Source organism: Eutrigla gurnardus (assembly GCF_963514095.1).
Source record: "Eutrigla gurnardus genome assembly, chromosome: 7".
Classification (NCBI taxonomy): domain Eukaryota; kingdom Metazoa; phylum Chordata; class Actinopteri; order Perciformes; family Triglidae; genus Eutrigla; species Eutrigla gurnardus.
Window position 1 is genome coordinate 5,847,510 of NC_139921.1, and position 19,601 is coordinate 5,867,110.

The following is a 19,601-nucleotide window of genomic DNA, read 5'->3' on the forward strand; positions in this document are numbered from 1 at the left end:
TTTAGATACACAAATATCGCATTTGTCAATCGCGGTATTTTATTTTGAAAATTGATTTTATTTTGAAAATTGACCAGATTGTCTCGTGTTTCTTTGTGTGATTTCCTGCCAGAATTGACGCGATCGCTCGCGGCATGCGCAAAAAATAGAGCAGATGCCGAAACGATCGCTTCACGGTGCGGGACGGCCGCGCCTATTCGCAGCGCTTCGCGTCTGAACTACACTATCACTTAACAAGGGCGCCGAAAGGAAGCGGGCTCTGCTCCGTTTCCGCACGTGTGAACCAGTCTCTCTCAGCAGCAACAGATGCACCTTTTTTTTTTTTTTTGTGCGGGCACTCATGCTGCCCATATGAGAGACCGCCCCTGCCCAGGGGCGTGTCCGACAGAGCACCGTGCACGACGGTCCGGGTCTGGTCTCTTGTTTCATTTGTAATGACAATGTGCCGGCTACGGTCCGTGTTAGCTTGTATGTGTGTGCTAACCACTTCACATCGGACTGCTTCAGTAACGAGGGTCAGTAAAGCTGGCTTTGCCTCAACACTGACCCTCGTAAAAGGATCTGTCCCAACCATACGGGACCCAGCAACTTGCAAACATTGGCGCATGCTACCGCTAGCGTAAGCAGCATCGTCTCCGTCTCTCTCTAAGTAGGCGATGACAGAAGGAGCTCATTAGGATTTAAAGGTGCAGACACAGAAACAGCCTGTTCTCAGCAGAGCTCATTTGAGCAACTTTTAGACGGCTGAAATTCAGGACCACCGATGGGTTTGGGGCAATGCATATCGAAAACATTGTTGTTTACTCTAAAATTAACTACTCTATAATGCAGATAAATGAACACGTTCTCATTGTTTTATGAACACAATAATAAACCATAACTTGTACACAGAAATGTGAAATACTAATCATGGGGAATATCACAACTACAAGCAGTGGCGGCTCCAGAGATTTTCTGTTGCAGGTGCTATGGGGATGCTCAACACTTAAGAGAAGGTGCTTTGAATTTCGGGGCATTTCATTATGGCGGTGGCATCGGTTCCACGACTATGAGCAATATATGTAAAAGTATTCAACACAAGGGCTATAGATACAACATACATGACATCAAGGACACAATTCTGATTTCAGAGGTGGGGGGGACACAAGTATTTTTAATAAAACTCTAACTCTTTCAGTTCACTGTGTTTTCTACTAGTTCTTCTAGTTTTCTATTGCTAATTTTAAGTTTACTGTTCCCTTCTTTGGTTTAACTGGTTGTAAATCATGTAGCAAAACATTATCACCCAATTCTAATCCAATAGTAATAATAATAACAATAATAATAATACATGTTATTGATCAGATTATTGAGAGCTTTGTAAATGATGAGGAGGATCTTGAAGTGGATATGCTGCTTTATTGGGAGCCAGTGAAGGTGTTGCAGGATGGGTGTAACGCCTTTCTTTGAGTAACTTACACTTTGACTTCTAAAGAAGTCTCTTATGTCCACTTTTCTTTTTTTAGACATCCTGGCTGCGTCTAATTACCAAACACACACGCACGCGCACACACACGCGCGCGCACATACGCACAGGGACACCGATTCAAACGTAAATGTAAATGAAACCTCTGATATTAACATCCTTCTAGCGGACGTGAACTAACTTCCAGTAGCGGACTCCTGTAGGACTCCTGACCGCAGACTAGCAGACCGCGGTGTGCAAGATGGAGTGACAGCGGGGACGGCCAATCACACAAGAAACGGCAGAGCCAATCGAGGAGCTTGTGGGCGGTCTAAACTAAGGAAATCAGGCTTCAGCTTGAGGGGACGTTTTCCGCTTGGTCCTAGTGCTTGACCCGTCTCTGTTTACTATAGCGTAACATTGTTTTTCGACGGTAAAATGTGCAGGGGACAAAAACGGCCTTTTGAAAAAGTGCAGGGGACATGTCCCCTGTGTCCTCCCCCCCTAAATTACGTCCATGCATGACATTAAAATATAAATATAAACAGACATTTCTTGGGGGTGCTGGGCGGGTGCTATGGCTATTATAGGGGGAGCTACAGCACCACAGCTCCCCCCTGGCGCCGCCACTGACTACAAGCTCTATCATGGAGCAAACAGGAGGTCAGAGCATTAACATAAATACATGAGTAAATAACACGTCTATCTATCAACGGCGTCCGAGAAAGTCCGCGCAAGAGGTTTGCAGGCGCGCACACCCCGCACAGGCACGCGCAGACACAGAGAGCAGGAAGGGAGGGGCTGAAGACTGAAAGTGAAACAATTCACTAGTGCAGCAGAAACGGAGAGATTAGTGTCACAGGTAAAACACAGGGAGACATCTGATCCTGTCCTCAACAGTTACCGTTTCTACGTCCGTCCTTCAAACCGGTAAGTTGTTTAATATTGTGTGATTACGTTACTTCCTATAACTTGTTTTAATATTGTGTGATTACGTTACTTCCTATAACTTGTTTAATATTGTGTGATTACGTTACTTCCTATAACTTGTTTAATATTGTGTGATTACGTTACTTCCTATAACTTGTTTTAATATTGTGTGATTACGTTACTTCCTATAACTTGTTTAATATTGTGTGATTATGTAACTTCCTATAACTTGTTTAATATTGTGTGATTACGTTACTTCTTATAACTTGTTTTAATATTGTGTGATTACGTAACTTCCTATAACTTGTTTTAATATTGTGTGATTACATAACTTCCTATAACTTGTTTAATATTGTGTGACTACGTAGAACATGACAAATGGGTGGCCTGCCACTTCTAAAGGCCTGCCAGCAGACATGATGCCTTACTACCAGGTTAGGAATGAACTGTCCATGCATGAGTCACTTATCTTAAGAGGGAGCTACCGGTTAGTGGTGCCTGTACAGCTGCGTTCACACATGGTGCACCTGGCGCATGAGAGCCACCAGGGCATAGTCCGTACCGGGCAAAGACTCAGAGACTTGTATTGGTGGCCCAAGATGGATGTTCAGTTACAGTCTATCATTGCCACATGTATGCCCTGTCAGCTGAATGACAAAACCACAAGGACTGCACCTGCACCGATGGCACCAGTCCCCCTGCCAGATGGACCCTGGCAAAAGCTGGCACTTGACATTGTTGGTCCATTTGAGACTGGTCCTGCTGACTGTAAGTTTGCTATTACCATGGTAGACTATTATTCAAAGTGGCCAGAGGTGTGTTTTGCTCCACAGTGCACTACGGCTACAGTTATTCGTTTCATGTGTTTAGCCAAAAGGGAAACCCCGTAACTGTGGTAACAGATAATGGCCCTCAGTTTACCTCCTCAGAACTGTCCTTTTTCCTGAAAGAACGAGATATACGACACATCAGAACCACGATATACCACGATAAAGCTCATATGAGTTTCTCCAAATCTATAGAGCTACACCACATGCAACTACAGGTGTATCACCCTTCCAGCTCATGTATGGACGAAAGATGAGAATTAAACTCTCTGTTCAACCAGAAGTCAAAACTGTTCTGTTAATGGTTATACTGCAGTTGAAGTGACGTTAAGGTTTCCATTAAGGTCAATACTTGTATTTGAAAATCCTTTAAAATAATCCCCATTTGGTTAGTAAAGAGGTAACATTTTGAGAAAGGGGGAAATGTTGTGTTCAGATCTAAATGTTAATGCTACACCAGGCCAGTAGGTGGCGACGCTATGTTGTTGTGATTACCTGACTGAGGAAATGCTGTGCTGTGTATATGTAAGAGAAGGAGGGAAGAGAAAAGACGTGCATGCTCAGTAAAGATGGTTGAGACTACTCCTCTGTTTATTGCTTTATTTCAAAGTGTTTAGTGAAACAACACGACAATTGATAAGCTACGTCATTATAATGCTGCTGATGATTGACAGCTGATGATCCACACCGGTGATACAGGTCTGTAGCTTTGGATGTCAGTAGCATCTAGGGTGAGTTTTTTAAGGAGAGGCTAACAATGACATACATCCTCATAAAACATAACTGGAATAAGGGCTGCACGGTGGTAGTTGGTAGCACTGTCGCCTCACAACTCCACTCCTTCTGTGTGGAGTTTGCATGTTCTCCCCGTGTAAGCGTGGGTTCTCTCCGGGTTCTCCGGCTTCCTCCCACAGTCCAAAGACATGCAGGATGGGGATAGGTTCATTGGTGACTCTAAATTGCCCGTAGGTGTGAATGTGAGCATGAATGGTTGTTTGTCTCTACATGTTGGCCCTGCGATGGACTGGTTACCTGTCCAGGGTGTACCCTGCCTTCGCCCAATGACAGCTGGGATCGGCTCCAGCCCCCCCGCGACCCTGAATACAGGATAAGCGGTAGACAATGGATGGATGGATAACTGGAATAACACACACCACATACACTTCTTTTATTTATCCATTTATCTCTCTCTCTCGATGACTAAATCCGTTGCCACCGCTTTTAGTAATCGATTTTTATCGATTCGTTGTTGCAGCCCTAGCTAACAGAAATGTCGGTAGTTTGTTAGCAACGTAAAATTGTAGCAAATCTGCGACTTTTTCCCCCGGAATATTGCCCCCCTCTCTCGGCTCCGTTTTTTTCATACAGTGGCCCCTAATACGCCATTGTACAGACGAGCACAATATGTGGGCGATGACATCATCATATGCGTTTTTGCCGTCTACACGAAAACGAAGACGAAACGGAGGGACTTTGGATCACACCAGATAAACAGTCGTGAAACTTTCCACACCTGCTAATGACTTTATTCATTGTCTCATCTGCTTCACACTTCGCATACACCTCAGACAGCAGTCAGGGAGATAGATGGCTTTGAATGTCAATCACTTGTGTCTAAACTTGCGCCACGAGGAGGCGGCCGCAGCACAGGTAGGCGGCTGCGACACTGCCATGTGACCGCAGGCACTCCACGACCGCATATGAGTGAGGACCCGTCACATCACTGCTTGCAGTTTTAATGTTGGTTTTGTTGTCTAAACCTAACGTTGGTTTTGTTGTCTAAACCTATTGTGGGTTTTGTTGTCTAAACCTATCGTGGGTTTTGTTGTCTAAAGCTAACGTTGGTTTTGTTGTCTAAAGCTAACGTTGGTTTTGTTGTATAAAGCTAACGTTGGTTTTGTTGTCTAAAGCTAACGTTGGTTTTGTTGTATAAAGCTAACGTTGGTTTTGTTGTCTAAAGCTAACGTTGGTTTTGTTGTATAAAGCTAACGTTGATATTGTTGTCTAAAACTAACGTTGGTTTTGTTGTCTAAAGCTAATGTTAGTTTTCCAGAGTAATGTCGTCCTGTGTCCTGAAAGCCTTTGAGATTCTGCTCCTGTCGTCTGGACGCTGTACAACTCAAACGGGACTAAAACATTATTGGTCTTGCCGTTTCAAGAAATGAGGTCCCCTTGGAGACACAGGAAGGGGCGGGAATTTGCCTCTCTGTTGTCAGTGTTGCCGTAGTGACAGTGTGCATCTCTGCCAGCAGGTGGAGACTCTGCTATGAATCAGTGTGAGGACCGAGAGGACGGAGTCCTTCCCTCTAAAACCACTCAGGATGGGGGACATGACAGCCAGACCAAAGCTCAGAGGTGAGACGAGGATCTCGAAGTGTCCAGGACTCAGATCACTCCACCATCATGATTCTCACTCAACAACATACATATACATAATATTAACTAGATCGCTTTATTGAGTTTAAAATTAAACCTTTTTATTATCTGACTGTCCTGAGGTGAAGAATCAGGTCTTGGTCCAGACCTTTGTAGTCCATGTAGGGAATGATCTGAATCTGAAAAGTATTTCCTTAAATTGTATTTATTGTATCAGGATGCAGCAGCAGAGACCAGACTCACTTGGACCTGGACCCAGCTGTGTGTCTATAAAGAGTGACCGCTCTATGGGTCTCCCTATTTTTTTTAAAGCTGAACAAGCTGCTGATGGAAGGTAAGAAATGAAACTGAACTCTCCTTACAGGATGAACCAGGTCTAGACTAGCCCCTTAAACAATAACTCCAAGTCCACCAGCCCTGAATCCTGCAACCTGTTAGGTCTTCTGAGCCACGATGATATGAGAGAGAGACAGTGTCGTTTTCAGGTCTTGGTCCAGACCTTTGTAGTCCATGTAGGGAATGATCTGAATCTGAAAAGTATTTCCTTAAATTGTATTTATTGTATCAGGATGCAGCAGCAGAGACCAGACTCACTTGGACCTGGACCCAGCTGTGTGTCCATGAAGAGTGACCGCTCTATGGGTCTCCCTATTTTTTTTAAAGCTGAACAAGCTGCTGATGGAAGGTAAGAAATGAAACTGAACTCTCCTTACAGGATGAACCAGGTCTAGACTAGCCCCTTAAACAATAACTCCAAGTCCACCAGCCCTGAATCCTGCAACCTGTTAGGTCTTCTGAGCCACGATGATATGAGAGAGAGACAGTGTCGTTTTCAGGTCTTGGTCCAGACCTGCGTAGTCCATGTAGGGGATGATCTGAATCTATGTCGACTCTCCTGTTGAATCCATTTGTTTTCACTTTGGTGAACAATCACTGAGACCAGAAGCTTTAATTGACCGCTGTACTTTTAGTTGTCTGAGAAGAAGAAGTAGTAAAGTTTGATGATAAGTCAAATAAAAAGACATTCGGATTAAATATTAACCTCACATACACCTGTGAGGAGAAAACCTTTTGAGCGGCTAATATTTCTTTCTTATGGAGTTTGACATAGCAATAGAAAGCAGATGATGATCGGCAGCCCAGGGATTTAAGATTAGGTTGGCATGTGGAGGGCTGCTGTTGTGGCTCCACCGGTTCTTACGCAGTGAGGGGAATAGTGTACGGGTGGAAGGCTGCAGCTCAAACAGAGATCTCCAAGCTTGGAGGACACCAGGATCTCTTCGTTGGGTTTACAGTCATCTGTGATGAAGAGGGGAGTCAACCGATGGATTGAGGACCGATGATTCAGGAATTTGGTCATGGAAGAAAAGGAACAGAAAGCAGTATTGTTCTTAGCCATGATAATTTGCAACAACAATAGAAATGGCTCTAGAGGAATTGAACTGTTTACACTTGGGATAGAGAATCGAGAGATGCTAAAATCGATAATTTTGTGTTTATTTATTTGTTTAATTATTTATTTATTCATTTTTTATATAGTATTTCCCAGTGGCAACACCTATCGGGCTTACTTAGATGAGGGAAAAGGGGGATTTATACAGTGAACTATCATATATCCTGCTATTTCTGGCTCTGGCATTGACCTGATACATTGCACTAAGCCAGTGATAAGGTAATAAATGAAGCATCCATTAGGTTGCTTTGACAGAGCTTTGTAACCTGGATTAAAATCATCTCATCTGCCATCAATAGACAAATTCTTAAATAAAATTGCCGTTTTGGTATGATCGGGGAAAGCACATGCCGATGAAAACAAAACATGGAGGAATGGTAAATAATTGCGTTTGGGAACAGACCGATTCTTTATGACCAGTCCCTGTGTAAATATACAGGGACTGAATTACTGAAACACGTAGCAGCCCTCTTCTAGCTATAACAGCATCTATTTTGCACTATAATAATAAAGAAGACAGAAGTAGCCTGAATAAGCGATTTTAATGGCTGATGGCTGCTTCCGCTAAGGCAACTCCCCCATGAACCAGAGCATTAATTTTTGCCAAAATAAAAGAAAATATGGATTTGGTGTTCTCAGTAGATCTTCTTGTGTTCAATGCAGCTCATTACACAGCAGGAGGTGATGTGGTATGGCACAATGACTGAGCTAGGCTTAAGGCTAACACAAGTACAATATAATGTCGCAGTTATGGCTCATGGTGCAATACATTTTATAATAGAAATACTGTAACTTTAGGTATTCATATTGAAATCAATAGAGCTAGAGCCTACTACTGTAGATTGTAAAAAAAAGTCATAACAAGATACACAACCCTTTTTACATTTCTATCCCTTTATTTACTTAACAATCAGTTGAATAATTCCAACAATGGTCAGTGACCTGGCTGACTCCGCTTCGCTAGGTGGCGCTGTAGCGCTTTCTACAAGACGGTGTTAGAACTGCTTCCGGTACACGGCTACTTAAAAACAATAACAAACTATCTGGCGGCATACAGACAAAGATGCCGTTCAAGGAAAATGAGTTGTTGATTTCTTCGAAGCCATGGTATCGTTTGACTGTTCCGGCAACAACATTACTAATAGGCGCGTTTCCAATCATGCATGCGCATGCATTTGCCTCGCAAAACCAGGCATTCTGGGAAAAAAACGTCACAAATGCTGGCGATAACTTCCCTTTGCGACATGTCACATGACTTAAAAAACTTGCGGGATCTCCAGGGTACCTCCCTCCGCATGCTTTTCTGTGCAGATGGTCTGAAATAAGTGTGAACATAAGACACTCCCCTCAACGTTGCCCTAGTTGGTTAGAATTATCACGTGGTATTTCCCACGTGAGAAAATTCCTCAGCCTCCGTCAACAAGGGGAGTTCAAATGCCTCGGCTCAAATTCGTCAGCGACGAAGAAAGCCAGCGCCACTGGGTAGACCATATTCTTTGTGCAAAGTCCGTGAAGTTTCCCCTGGCACGACAGTTTTTGTTATATATATAATTATTAATAAAGTTTAAATATATATATATTTTTTTAAATCAGTGAAGTGCACCTGTGTCCGACTTGACGTGGTGGGAACTTGGCGTGTTTATGACGAGTTCCGGCGGATCCTCTCAAGTCTCGTGCATGCATCGGCGCAAATTTATGCGATCCGAAACGCAGCCATTTATGACGGTGTCGGCGCTTCCTTCCACTTCCGGGTGAAATCCCCGGCGAAAATTCTCGCGCATACACAGGGCACAAACACGTCAGATAAACAACGACTCAAGCCAGGGGTTGCAATCGGCTTCAGAAATCCTATCCCTACACGTTTCTTATCCTGTACACATGAATTTGATACGGTTTTGATGGGTTTAAGATCGTATAAAGCTCGCCCATGTGAACGCAATGTATAATGTTCTTCGTATCCTTGTCTCTGATGTATTGAAAATAATGAGCGTATGTACAGTCCGACTCTGCTGCTGCCGTCATCTTTTCCTCAATCGCTAGCAGTAAGAGGAAGTAAACATTTGCGCAGATTTTTTTCTCCTCTGCGGATCTCGCAGTGATGATGAATTTGTATAAAAACAACACACCAATCGATTTCGGGTTTAAAATGCATTGTAACACGTGTTACTGAGATTTATACTGAGTAAAATATTACCAATTGTTTTTTGTAATGCCTTACATTACCGCGTTAAAGCAAAAAGTAATGCATTACAGTAATGCATTACTTTTTGCAAAAGTTTACAAAAGTTGTAACGCGTTACTCCCAACACTGTCTGATTGCATGGAAGTCTATGAGAACATGGTCCTACTTCTCTCTTGATGTATTATCTCAGTAAACATTGTAAACATGAGTTTATGGTCTCAATCTCTAGTTTCAAGTCTTCTTCAATCCAGCATGATGTTCATTTAGTACATTATGGTCCATTTAGAGTCCACCAGACCAGAAAGCAGGGGAGGCTTTAGGGGGCGGGGCTTACCTGCTGATTGACAGGTCTCTACCACACTACCAATGCAGTTATCTACTAAGATGACTTTAACACTAAGCTGTAAAGTTCACCTTGAATTATGAAGCTTCACACCAGAATCCAGATGGATCCAGATCCAAACACAATGGGTGACGTCACCATGACGACGTCCACTTCTGATCTCCAGTCTGTGGTTTAGTGACTCTTTAAACTTGGTTTTCTCCACAGAGTTCAGCAGATCTCAGAGGTTCCGTTGACCCAGCAGCATCAAACACACCTGGACTACATATTTATGGTGAGTACATGTACAAGCTCACCTTTCACTATTAACCACATCAACTACAGACTCAATGCTGAACAGGTTCTAGTGGTCTCCATGCTGCTCAGGCCCACACATGAATCCCATGTTGGGTTCTTTAGAGTTCATATTCAGTTTATCCTTCTGTTCCAGCTGCTGGAGGAGAACATCAGCACGTTTGTGAAGAACGAGCTGAAGAAGATCCAGAAGGTCCTGAGTCCAGATTACCCAGAATGCTTGGAGAGTGAGGACGAGGAGTTGTTGGACGGTGAGAATGAAGAGCAGAGGAGGAGCAGAGAGGCGTTTCAGAAGATCACAGTGCACTTCCTGAGGAGAATGAAGCAGGAGGAGCTGGCTGACTGTCTGCAGATCAGTAAGAGGATTTTAACAGATTTAACATGGTGGAAAGAAGAGAAGGATTCAACATGAAGAACTTCATATTTCTCCTAATAGGCTGCACACAACTTCAATGTTTAGGTTCTCTGGTTGTCTACAGACCCGATTACAGCCGATGTCATCATAAATATGCGTACGCATGATGTCAACGTTTATGTTGTTTTGCTTCAACCATCCAGACGAGTTAGAAGCTTTAAACAGTGAATTTAAACTGTTAGCAGCATCTTAATGTCTGCTTGTTACGTGTTTGGTTGTCAGAATCGATATTCCAACAGACTCAAGTTCTACAGAGTTCAGACGGGATCACGACCGTTTCAGAGGAACAGGTGTTTCACTTCATCCAGTGACCGTGTTAACTGGTGACTTTCAGCTCATATAACTAAATTGTTGGTAGATGAAAAACAAAGGTGTATTTAAAATGGGCTTCTACGAGGACACCTCCATGTTCTGTTGGTGTTTTCAATGGTGGCGTCTCAGGGTGGAGGATTATATATTATATTTTCACTTCATCAGCTGAACCTGATTGATTTTGTGTCCAATAGTTCTGTTTTAATCATGAAAGAAGCTCATGAAGTCACTACTACTGAGGACTATAGGAATACATGTCTCTAACACATGGCTTGTTCATAGACTGTAAAAGGGTCTGTAGGATCCGCTAACTGGGTTCCTTTGTTGTTTATCCAGGAACCGCTGGTGCAGTGAACCAACATAAACTCAAGTCTTACCTCAAGAAGAAGTTCCAGTGTTTGTTTGAGGGCATCAATAAAGCAGGAAACCCAACCCTCCTGAATCAGGTCTACACGGAGCTCCACGTCACAGAGGGAGGGACTGCAGAGGTCAATGACCAACATGAGGTCAGACAGATTGAAACGGCATCCAGGAAACCAGACAGACCAGAAACAACCATCAGACAAGAAGACATCTTTAAAGGCTCACCTGGAAGGGATGAACCAATCAGAACAGTGATGACAAAGGGAGTGGCTGGCATCGGGAAAACAGTGTTAACACAGAAGTTCACTCTGGACTGGGCTGAAGACAAAGCCAACCAGGACATACAGTTCACGTTTCCATTCACTTTCAGAGAGCTGAACCTGCTGAAAGAGAAGAAGTTCAGCTTGGTGGAACTCGTTCATCACTTCTTCCCTGGAACCAAAGAAGCAGGAATCTGCAGGTTTGAAGGGTTCCAGGTTGCGTTCATCTTTGACGGTCTGGACGAGTGTCGACTTCCTCTGGACTTCCACAACAACGAGATCCTGACTGATGTTACAGAGTCCACCTCGGTGGATGTGCTGCTGACAAACCTCATCAGGGGGAAACTGCTTCCCTCTGCTCGCCTCTGGATCACCACAAGACCTGCAGCAGCCAATCAGATCCCTCCTGGGTGTGTTGACATGGTGACAGAGGTCAGAGGGTTCACTGACCCACAGAAGGAGGACTACTTCAGGAAGAGGTTCAGAGAGGAGCAGGCTAACAGGATCATCGCCCACATCCAGACCTCACGAAGCCTCCACATCATGTGCCACATCCCGGTCTTCTGCTGGATCACTGCTACAGTTCTGGAGGACGTGTTGAAGACCAGGGAGGGAGGGGAGCTGCCCAAGACCCTGACCGAGATGTACATCCACTTCCTGGTGGTTCAGTCCAAACTGAAGAACGTCAAGTATGATGGAGGAGCTGAGACGGATCCACACTGGAGTCCACAGAGCAGAGAGATGATTAAGTCTCTAGGAAAACTGGCTTTTGAGCAGCTGCAGAAAGGAAACCTGATCTTCTATGAATCAGACCTGACAGAGTGTGGCATCGATATCAAAGCAGCCTCAGTGTACTCAGGAGTGTTCACACAGGTCTTCAGAGAGGAGAGAGGACTGTACCAGGACCAGGTGTTCTGCTTCGTCCATCTGAGTGTTCAGGAGTTTCTGGCTGCTCTTCATGTCCATCTGACCTTCATCAACTCTGGTGTCAATCTGATGGCAGAAAAACTAACAACCTCCTCGTTGTTGAAAGTCTCCAGACACAAACCTAAAGTAACACATCTGCACCAGAGAGCTGTGGACAAGGCCTTACAGAGTCCAAACGGACACCTGGACCTGTTCCTCCGTTTCCTTCTGGGTCTGTCACTAGAGACCAATCAGAAACACCTACGAGGTCTGCTGACAGAGACAGGAAGTAGCTCACAGACCAATCAGGAAACAGTCCAGTACATCAAGGAGAAGGTTGGTGAGGATCTGTCTCCAGAGAGAAGCATCAATCTGTTCCACTGTCTGAATGAACTGAATGATCGTTCTCTGGTGGAGGAGATCCAACAGTATCTGACTTCAGGACGTCTCTCTTCCAATAAACTGTCTCCTGGTCAGTGGTCAGCTCTGGCCTTCATCTTACTGTCATCAGATAAACATCTGGACGTGTTTGACCTGAAGGAATACTCTGCTTCAGAGCAGGCTCTTCTGAGGCTGCTGCCGGTGGTCCAAGCCTCCAGCAAAGCTCTGTAAATATAGTTTTTCATTCAGAAAACAACAAACCATCTTGGAATTACAAGGTTCTATCTGCATTCTGAACCATTTGATTGGTTTTCCCAACTGCAAAAGGTAAAGAAGTAAAAGTACTTCCAAATAGTTACTGAAGAGTAAAGGTAAGAAAGTATTTAGTGAAAAAACTACTCGAGTACTGAGTAACTTTACTGAGTAAATTCTGATTATTGTGGCCCCGCATAGACGTTGGAAGTGAGTTTTGTCAACATAAGAATGGCTCGACCCACAAGAATCCGCGTGATGAGCAGCTACAAACAGAATCTCACATCAGAAACATTCAGAAATGAACTGATTCACAACTGAACGTGAAACTTTAATAGGATCGACAGATTCACTGACTTTAGACGGTAAAAGTCGGGGGGATTTCAAAAAGTGGGCGGTATATTGTGACTCCTCCATAAATTATTGCACATACACTTGTATATTTATGCACATTTGTCTCTGAATGACAAGGATTTAGAATTAGAACTACTAGAATGTTTCTTCAGTAAATGTCTTTGATTCATCAACCACATGATTAGACACCATCTGATAGAATCAGGGTTTCACTGATGTATGTGTTGTGTAATGTTGTATGTATGTGTAATGTTTTCTACTTCATTTTACATTTATATTTTAGGATGAATCACCATTTTTTCTTATTCAAAAAATCATTGCTGGTTAAAGGTACAATATGTAAGAAATCTAAAGCAACTGGCCGTAAAATCATCCTAATATGTCATAGAGACTCAGGAATAATGATCATATAACATACTGAACTCACCAATAACAACACAACAGCCAAAATATTCGCATTTCAAAAAATCTTTTGCGGACCGCAAATCATGTTTATGTTTTGAAAACGTGTTTTGGCACGTGGCGCCACCCACTGGCGTCTACAAATCATTGCAGTCAGTAGAGTCTCAGCTGCCGGGCAACCAGGGGTTGCCAGTTTCGACTGAGCTACAATGGCGGAGGCAACGAAACCCAAAAGAGCTTGTTATGATTCACAAAAACGCCAAGATAAAAACCGAGGCAAAGCGAGGGTCTATATAGGGGGTCCATTTGAACGGTGGAGACAGTAGAAAGCTGAGAGGAATTTGAAATCGGATGCAGGATTGGCTACTCTTCTCCTGGACGGGTAAGTTGAGCTTTGCTAACTAAGTTAGCATCACAGCTTGACAGGGATGGACATTTCAAATACTTTGAACTGTCGAGTAACAACGTTATTCATTTCGATCATAGAAACAAACGTTAGAAGCATAGACGTCGGAACTAGGGGTGCGCGGGGGCTGCGTACACTATGTTAATTAATCGCTGTTGTTAGCTGTTGTGAGCTGGACACCGACTCACGGAGCGGCTCAGAGCGCAGACCCCGGCATTAACCGAGGATCAACAGCTGAGTGGCGACGGCGAAGAGGCGGAGGCTCCGCTTTTATGTCCGCGTCATAACGCTTTGGTGCGAGTTTAAAACAGTGGGTTAACTTCAAAACGCGAGCGTCAGACGCTGTCAGAGCGTTAATGAACAGTGTTTCAGAGCTTCCCCTAAATGTCTCAAAGTAGGCTTTCAGGTAATTTCGCGGCATAACAGCGCCTTCCGGGTAAAAAAAGACGTAGCCTACGGCAAAATCTGGAATGAAAAATGGCACTGTTATATCATCCCCGAATCCCATTCATAAACACAATATCTAATATCAGTTAACGAGTCATTTTTCCGTTTTTCGTTCTTTTATTTTGAAACGAAAAACGGGAAACGACTCGTTAATCGTTTTTCGATTGTTGACTTCAAAACGAAAGTCTGGTGGCTGCAACGTTCACGGACCGTTTATCCACTTAATCATTGTGTGCGTCTCTACCCCGACCGCCGTCCAGCTTGCTGACGGAGGATACGCCAACAGCTCTGGCAACCTCGAGTCTGGAGGGGAGGGGGTGGAGGGGGAGGCGGATACGACTCGCCGCAGTGTTTTGAATTTGAGTGTCGTACCGTTTTTGGCCACATTCTTACATATGGCGCCTTTAAGTTTAAAGGTCAATTAATGAAAACGTTCAGTCTTTTTAAAACCTGTTTTGGATCTTGATGAGGGGTTTTCATTGTTAGCTTCCACACAGTCAAGCCAACACAAGTTTCCTCATGTTATTCTGGCAGGTAGACTGCCAGCTAATGCTAGCCAGCTTATGCTAGCTTCCTCATGTTATTCTGGTGGGTAGACTGCCAGCTAATGCTAGCCAGCTTATGCTAGCTTCCTCATGTTAGTCTGGCAGCTAACCCTAGCCACCATGTGCTAGTTTCCTTATATTACCCAATAAGTTAATGCTTGCCAGCTTCATATGATCATTCTACCCAGATAATGCAAGCTTTCTAATATTAGCCTATTAGATAATTATAGCTGCCATACCCTAGCTTCATATGCTAATGCTAGCTTCCTATATATTCCTAATGTTGCCGTACTAATCATAGAAAGCCAGTGTTAGCTGGCTAGCATGGTAGCTAACAATGAAAATAAACGTATTAGCAAGACTGAACTAGTCTGGTGTTTGTCCTGCTGTCTTTCACAAGGCTTGATCTTGAGGTTTCTTCTAAGCGTTGCGTTGGCGTGACATTTCCTCTGCTCCTTGTTGCTGCTGCCACTGAGCAACCACAGCAACATGACAAAGAAGCAGAACACGATTGGTCTTCCTGTGTGCATTTGACCTGCTGATTGGCTCACAAGTAGAACCTTAGAGAACCAAGGTGGTTTGACTTTGGAAATAGAACCTTTTTGTTTCCTAAATAAAACACCTCACATAATGTTACTAAGTTGTCATAGAATAAGAATATGTGAATAAATTTGATTATGACAAAAATGTCAGTTAGAACCTGAGGTGATGACTGACCACTAATTTCTGATTCCTCTTCAGACTCAGTGGCTGTAACCTCTCAGAGAGAAGCTGTGAAGGTCTGTCCTCAGTTCTCAGCTCCCAGTCCTCCAGTCTAAGAGACCTGGACCTGAGTACCAACGACCTGCAGGATTCAGGAGTGAAGCTGCTGTCTGCTGGCCTGGAGAGTCCACACTGTCGACTGGAAACTCTCAGGTCAGATTCAACGACTTTGAGAAGTTTACCTATGAAGCTTTCAATGATGTGTTTACATGCACCAAATATTCAGTTAGGGCTGCATGGTGGTGTAGTGGGTAGCACTGTCGCCTCACAGCAGGTTTGGGTTCCTTCTATGTGGAGTTTGCATGTTCTCCCCGTGTAAGTGTCACACAATGTGAAGTTCTTATAATATCAGCAATTCAAATTTACACTGTTAAAAAAATGTCACAACCTGTGGCATTAAAATAATTAATTTAAAACACAAGTAAAACTTCAGTAAAAGTCCAAGTCTCTAAACAAGGGTAAAATACCGGGTAAAAGCAGTCCCAACTCCTGACTGCAGCAGATGGGGTCTCCAGTCCCACAGAAGGATGTGTAAATTAATTATATAAACTAATAGGTTTGAGCCAAAATAAATTAATAACCACTTCACCCAAAAACAAACTAAATTTTTTTTTTTTTTATTTTATTTAACCTTTATTTAACCAGGAATAATCCCATTGAGATTCAGAATCTCTTTTGCAAGGGGGTCTTGGCCAAGAAAGCAGCACAGTACATCCACATTTAGACAACATCAACAAAACAAACATAAAAACAGCTAAAACAATAACAGCAAATCGCATCAATACATTATAATCACCAGCTGCGTTCGGTGAGAGAACATGTGCATTCAGTAGTCAGATAGTCCTTGATCCTAGCTTTAAAATGTTCCATACTTGGGAGATAATCCAATTTAAGATGACTCTGTAATTTATACCAGGACGAGGGTGCGAATGCTTTGAAGGCACTTTCCCCAAAGACAGTCCGTGTACGAGGAATAGTATACATTATCAATCTATCGTGCCTGAGAAGACAGCTTCTGGTGTTGACTTTAGGAACCAAGAGAGAACACAAATAAGGAGGCAAGTCACACAGGACGGCCTTATAAAGAAAACAATACCAGTGTTCCCATCTACGATTGTACAAAGAAGGCCAGCCAACACTCTCATAAAGACTACAGTGATGAGTACGAAAACCTAAATCTGTTACAAATCTTAATGCTGCATGATACACCGAATCCAGGATTTTCAGAGAGGAGAGATTTGCATGCATGTATAAGATATCACCATAGTCAAGTATTGATACAAAAGTTGCCTGAATCAGTCTTTTTCTCGCATTAAAGGAGAAACAACTTTTGTTTCTATAATAGAAACCAAGTTTAACCCTGAGTTTCTTTGTAAGACACTCAATATGATATTTAAAAGACAGATTTTCATCCAAGTAAAATCCCAAGTACTTGTACACTGAAACTCGTTCAATCACTTTTTCATTTTGTATAACAATCTGACAAGCATCATCTGTCTTCCCTGATTTTGAAAAGCACATCAATTTAGTTTTGTCAGAATTGAGCACAAGTCTTAATTGATTAAGATTACTCTGAACGACATTAAAAGCAGATTGTAGCTTTTGTATGGCACTTGTTAATGATGAAGCAGAACAGTACAAAATAGTGTCATCTGCATAAAAGTGAAATTTGGCATCATTTACATTTTGACACAAGACATTTATATAAATAGTAAATAAAATGGGACCCAATATGGACCCCTGGGGGACACCATTTTGAGTCAATAAAGGTTTGGAGGATACACCATCAACCTGAACACTTTGTGTTCTGCCGCTCAAGTAGTTTCCAAACCACATGACAGCTTTTGAAGACATTCCAATATCTCGCAGTCTCTGGCACAGGACCAAGTGGTCAACTGTGTCAAAAGCCTTTGACAGATCTAAAAACAATGCAGCACAGTATTCTTTAGAATCAATAGCACTTATGAGATCGTTTAAGACTTTCATAGTGGCAGTGACAGTACTGTGCTTTTTTCTGAAACCAGACTGCAGTTCATTTAAAATGCTATTTGTTGTCAGAAAATCTTTCAACTGGTCACTTATAAGCCCTTCTAAAACTTTGGCTAAAGCAGACAGTTTTGATATCGGCCTATAATTATTAGGATTTGATCGGTCACCACCCTTCAATAAAGGAGTGACATATGCTGACTTCCAGACACTAGGAATTATTCCAGTTTCTATAGTCAAGTTGAAAATATATGTCAAAGGTTCTGCAATATGTTCAGCAGCAATTTTCAAGAAGTATGGGTCTAACCCATCAGGACCAGAGGATTTCTTGGTATTTAACTTAATGAGAGCATTGTATACCTCCTCTTTAGTAATGAGAGCAAGATCAAAATCACAAAGTACATGTTCACCAGACAGAGAGTAATCCACTTGACTCATATCTTGTTTCATTTCCTGCTCAAACAACAAACCAGAAGATATAAAATGCTGGTTTAAGGAATCTAACATACTTTTCTTTTCTGTAATGATCTCATCATTCAGCTTTAAAGTATTCGGAAGTACAGTGTCCCTTGTGCCTGAAGACAATGATTTAATCATCTTCCAGAATTTAGAAGGGTTGTTTGTGCTATCACATATTTCATTAACATAAAAATCTGCTTTAGCTTTACGTATTTGGGAGACACACTTGTTTCTCAGGTACCTAAAATGTTGCCAGTCTGACTTATTTTTGGATTTTCTTGCAGTTGCCCAAGCAAGGTCTCGTTCATGAATTAGTTCAGACAGTTGCTGTGAGAACCACTGGTTATCACGTCCTTTAATCTTGTGTTTTCTAAGAGGAGCATGTTTATTTATAATGTCTAACAATAATGATTTAAAATACTGCAATGCTATCTCGGGCTCGGGGATCAAATTTATTTTGGTCCAATCACAGAGATAAAGGTCATTTAAAAAAGCTTGTTCACAGAACAATTTAAAATTTCTCTTTAGTATAATACGTGGTTTACACTTTGGCAACTTTGTGTCTCTCACACAAGCAATTATGCAGTGATCGCTAACATCATTTGCAAAGACAGCAATGGCTTTATATTTCTGCGGAACATTTGTTAAAATCAAATCAAGGAGCGTTGACTTCTCAGGATGTTTATTATTTGGCCTGGTTGGTGAGTCTATAATTTGGGTCAAAAGTGCTGAATCACAGAAGCATTTAAAAGAATCAGATGCAGGAGTTAACCAGTCCCAATTTAAGTCCCCCATTAAAATCAGTTCATTATACTTTATAGATGATAAACAGTCAGACAATGAGGATAAAGTATCCTTTGATGCAGAAGGGGGTCTGTAGCATCCTGCAACTGATATAACACAGCTCATTGTGGATTCAACTTTCAAAATAAGCAGTTCAAATTGTTTTGGCACAGACTTGGATAATTGTACTGTTGCCTGAAAAGTATTTTTGATATAAATAGCCACCCCTCCACCTTTAGCACAGCGATCAGTACGAAAAATATTATACCCATCTATATATATATAACTATCAGGAGTGGAACTACCCAGCCATGTCTCAGATAAATATCCATGCAATAAATAAAATAGCAAACAAAAGGCAGAAGGAAACGCAAAGGCTCTCCCCTCTTCAGTATACAGTTGCTTTCAATCCTTCTGTATGGATCTACAAACGCATTGGCTCTTCACAGATAGATCAATGGTAGAAATAATGGTCAGACTTAAAGCTGTAGTCTACGATTTTTCACTTGAGCCAAAATTGATCCAATAGTAGCCATCTGGTCCACATGGCTACTATTGGCTAAATGTTCCGATCCAATGCTCGTCACTCTCCTGCTCACGTCTCGTCCCGACTCACTTCCGCATTTGAAATTACGAGCGGACGAGACGCTTGTTGCCCTGAGCAGTTCAGGCACGGAGCAGGGCTCTCACGTGAGTTCAGAGTGAGATTTTGGCTGAGG

The 19,601-nt window shown here is 42.5% G+C and overlaps 1 protein-coding gene across 1 annotated transcript in view; it reads left to right on the plus strand.

Annotated features, from left to right (window-relative positions):
- LOC311015917 (uncharacterized protein) overlaps positions 1 to 19,601 on the plus strand; it is a 546,979-nt gene that overhangs the window by 283,696 nt on the left and 243,682 nt on the right. Inside the window, exons 11-16 of the mRNA XM_084013359.1 lie at positions 5,795 to 5,911; positions 6,146 to 6,262; positions 9,763 to 9,829; positions 9,986 to 10,205; positions 10,913 to 12,713; positions 15,634 to 15,807. Of these exons, the coding sequence (XP_083869485.1) occupies positions 5,795 to 5,911; positions 6,146 to 6,262; positions 9,763 to 9,829; positions 9,986 to 10,205; positions 10,913 to 12,713; positions 15,634 to 15,807 (2,496 nt within the window). The remainder of the gene's footprint in view (positions 1 to 5,794; positions 5,912 to 6,145; positions 6,263 to 9,762; positions 9,830 to 9,985; positions 10,206 to 10,912; positions 12,714 to 15,633; positions 15,808 to 19,601) is intronic.